The sequence below is a fragment of the Malurus melanocephalus genome, unplaced genomic scaffold, assembly GCF_030028575.1.
Source record: "Malurus melanocephalus ecotype Western Australia unplaced genomic scaffold, MMel_1.1 scaffold_4716, whole genome shotgun sequence".
NCBI lineage: Eukaryota > Metazoa > Chordata > Aves > Passeriformes > Maluridae > Malurus > Malurus melanocephalus.
In genome coordinates, this window is record NW_026627948.1 from 1 (window position 1) to 1,324 (window position 1,324).

Below are 1,324 nucleotides of genomic sequence, written 5' to 3' on the forward strand. Positions count from 1 at the left end.
GCGGCAGCGGCGGCTCCGGAAAGTTCCGAGGAGGACGGGGAACGTCACGGCTTCCTGATCCTGAGCAGGGAGGACTCCACCATGGTACGGGGACATTGGGGACAGTGGGGACATCACAGGGTCACAGGGACAGGGCTTCCTGATCCTGAGCAGGGAGGACTCCAACATGGTGAGGGACATTGGGGACATTGGGGACATCGGGGACAGTGGGGACAGTGGGGACATTGGGGACATTGGAGACATCAGGGACAGTGGGGACATTCGGGACATCAGGTACAGTGGGGACATTGGGGACAGTGGGGACATTGGGGGAATTGGGGACATTTGGGGACATCGGGGACACTGGGGACATTCGGGACATCACAGGGACATCAGGGACAATGGGGACATTGGGGACATCACGGGGACATCAGGGACATCGCAGGGACAGGGTTTCCTGATCCTGAGCAGGGAGGATTCCACCATGGTGAGGGGACATTGGGGACAACGGGGCCATTGGGGACAACGGGGGGATTGGGGACATTGGAAAGATCATGGGGACTCTGGGGACATCATGGGGACATTGGGGACACTGGGGACAATGGGGACATCACAGGGACAGGGCTTCCTGATCCTGAGCAGGGAGGATTCCACCATGGTGAGGGGACATTGGGGACAACGGGGTTGTTGGGGGACACTGGGAACAATGGGGACAGTGGGGATACTGGGGACACTGGGGACATTGGGGACAGCACAGGGTCACAGGGATAGGGCTTCCTGATCCTGAGCAGGGAGGACTTGACCATGGAGAGGGACACTGGGGACATCGGGCACAATGGGGACAGTGGGGACATTGGTGACAATGGGGACATCACAGGGACATGGGGGACATCACAGAGACATAGGGGACATTAGGGACAGAGACACCCCTTGATCCCTCTGGTGTCCCCATGTTCTCCGATGTCCCCAATATTCCAATGTCCCCCAATGTCCCTGATATCCCCATGGTCTCCCAATGTCCCCTCTGTCCTCATTGTCCCCAATGTACTCACTGTCCCTAATATCCCCACTGTCCCCATTGTCCCCTATATCCCCAATATTCCCAATATCCCGAATGATGTCCCCATTGTCCCCAATGTCCTTGCTGTCCTTAATGTCCCTGCTGTCCCCAATGTCCCCAATGCTGTCCCCAGATCCTGCAGACGGGCCAGGAGATCCTGGAGCTGGACACGAGCGGCTTCGCCACGCAGGGACCAACGGTGTTCGCCGGGAACCTGGGACAGGGACAATTCATCGTGCAGGTGTCACCGCTGGGACTGCGGCTGCTGCAGGGGGGTGAGTGACA

General features: G+C 58.7%; 1 protein-coding gene across 1 annotated transcript in view; it reads left to right on the forward strand.

Annotated features, from left to right (window-relative positions):
- Nucleotides 1-6: 6 nt before the first annotated feature.
- The window catches only part of LOC130588384 (cleavage and polyadenylation specificity factor subunit 1-like), a gene marked incomplete at its 3' end in the record, with an annotated part of 3,246 nt that continues 1,928 nt past the window's right edge, over nt 7-1,324 (forward strand). Inside the window, exons 1-2 of the mRNA XM_057389311.1 lie at nt 7-84; nt 1,173-1,314. Of these exons, the coding sequence (XP_057245294.1) occupies nt 82-84; nt 1,173-1,314 (145 nt within the window). The remainder of the gene's footprint in view (nt 85-1,172; nt 1,315-1,324) is intronic.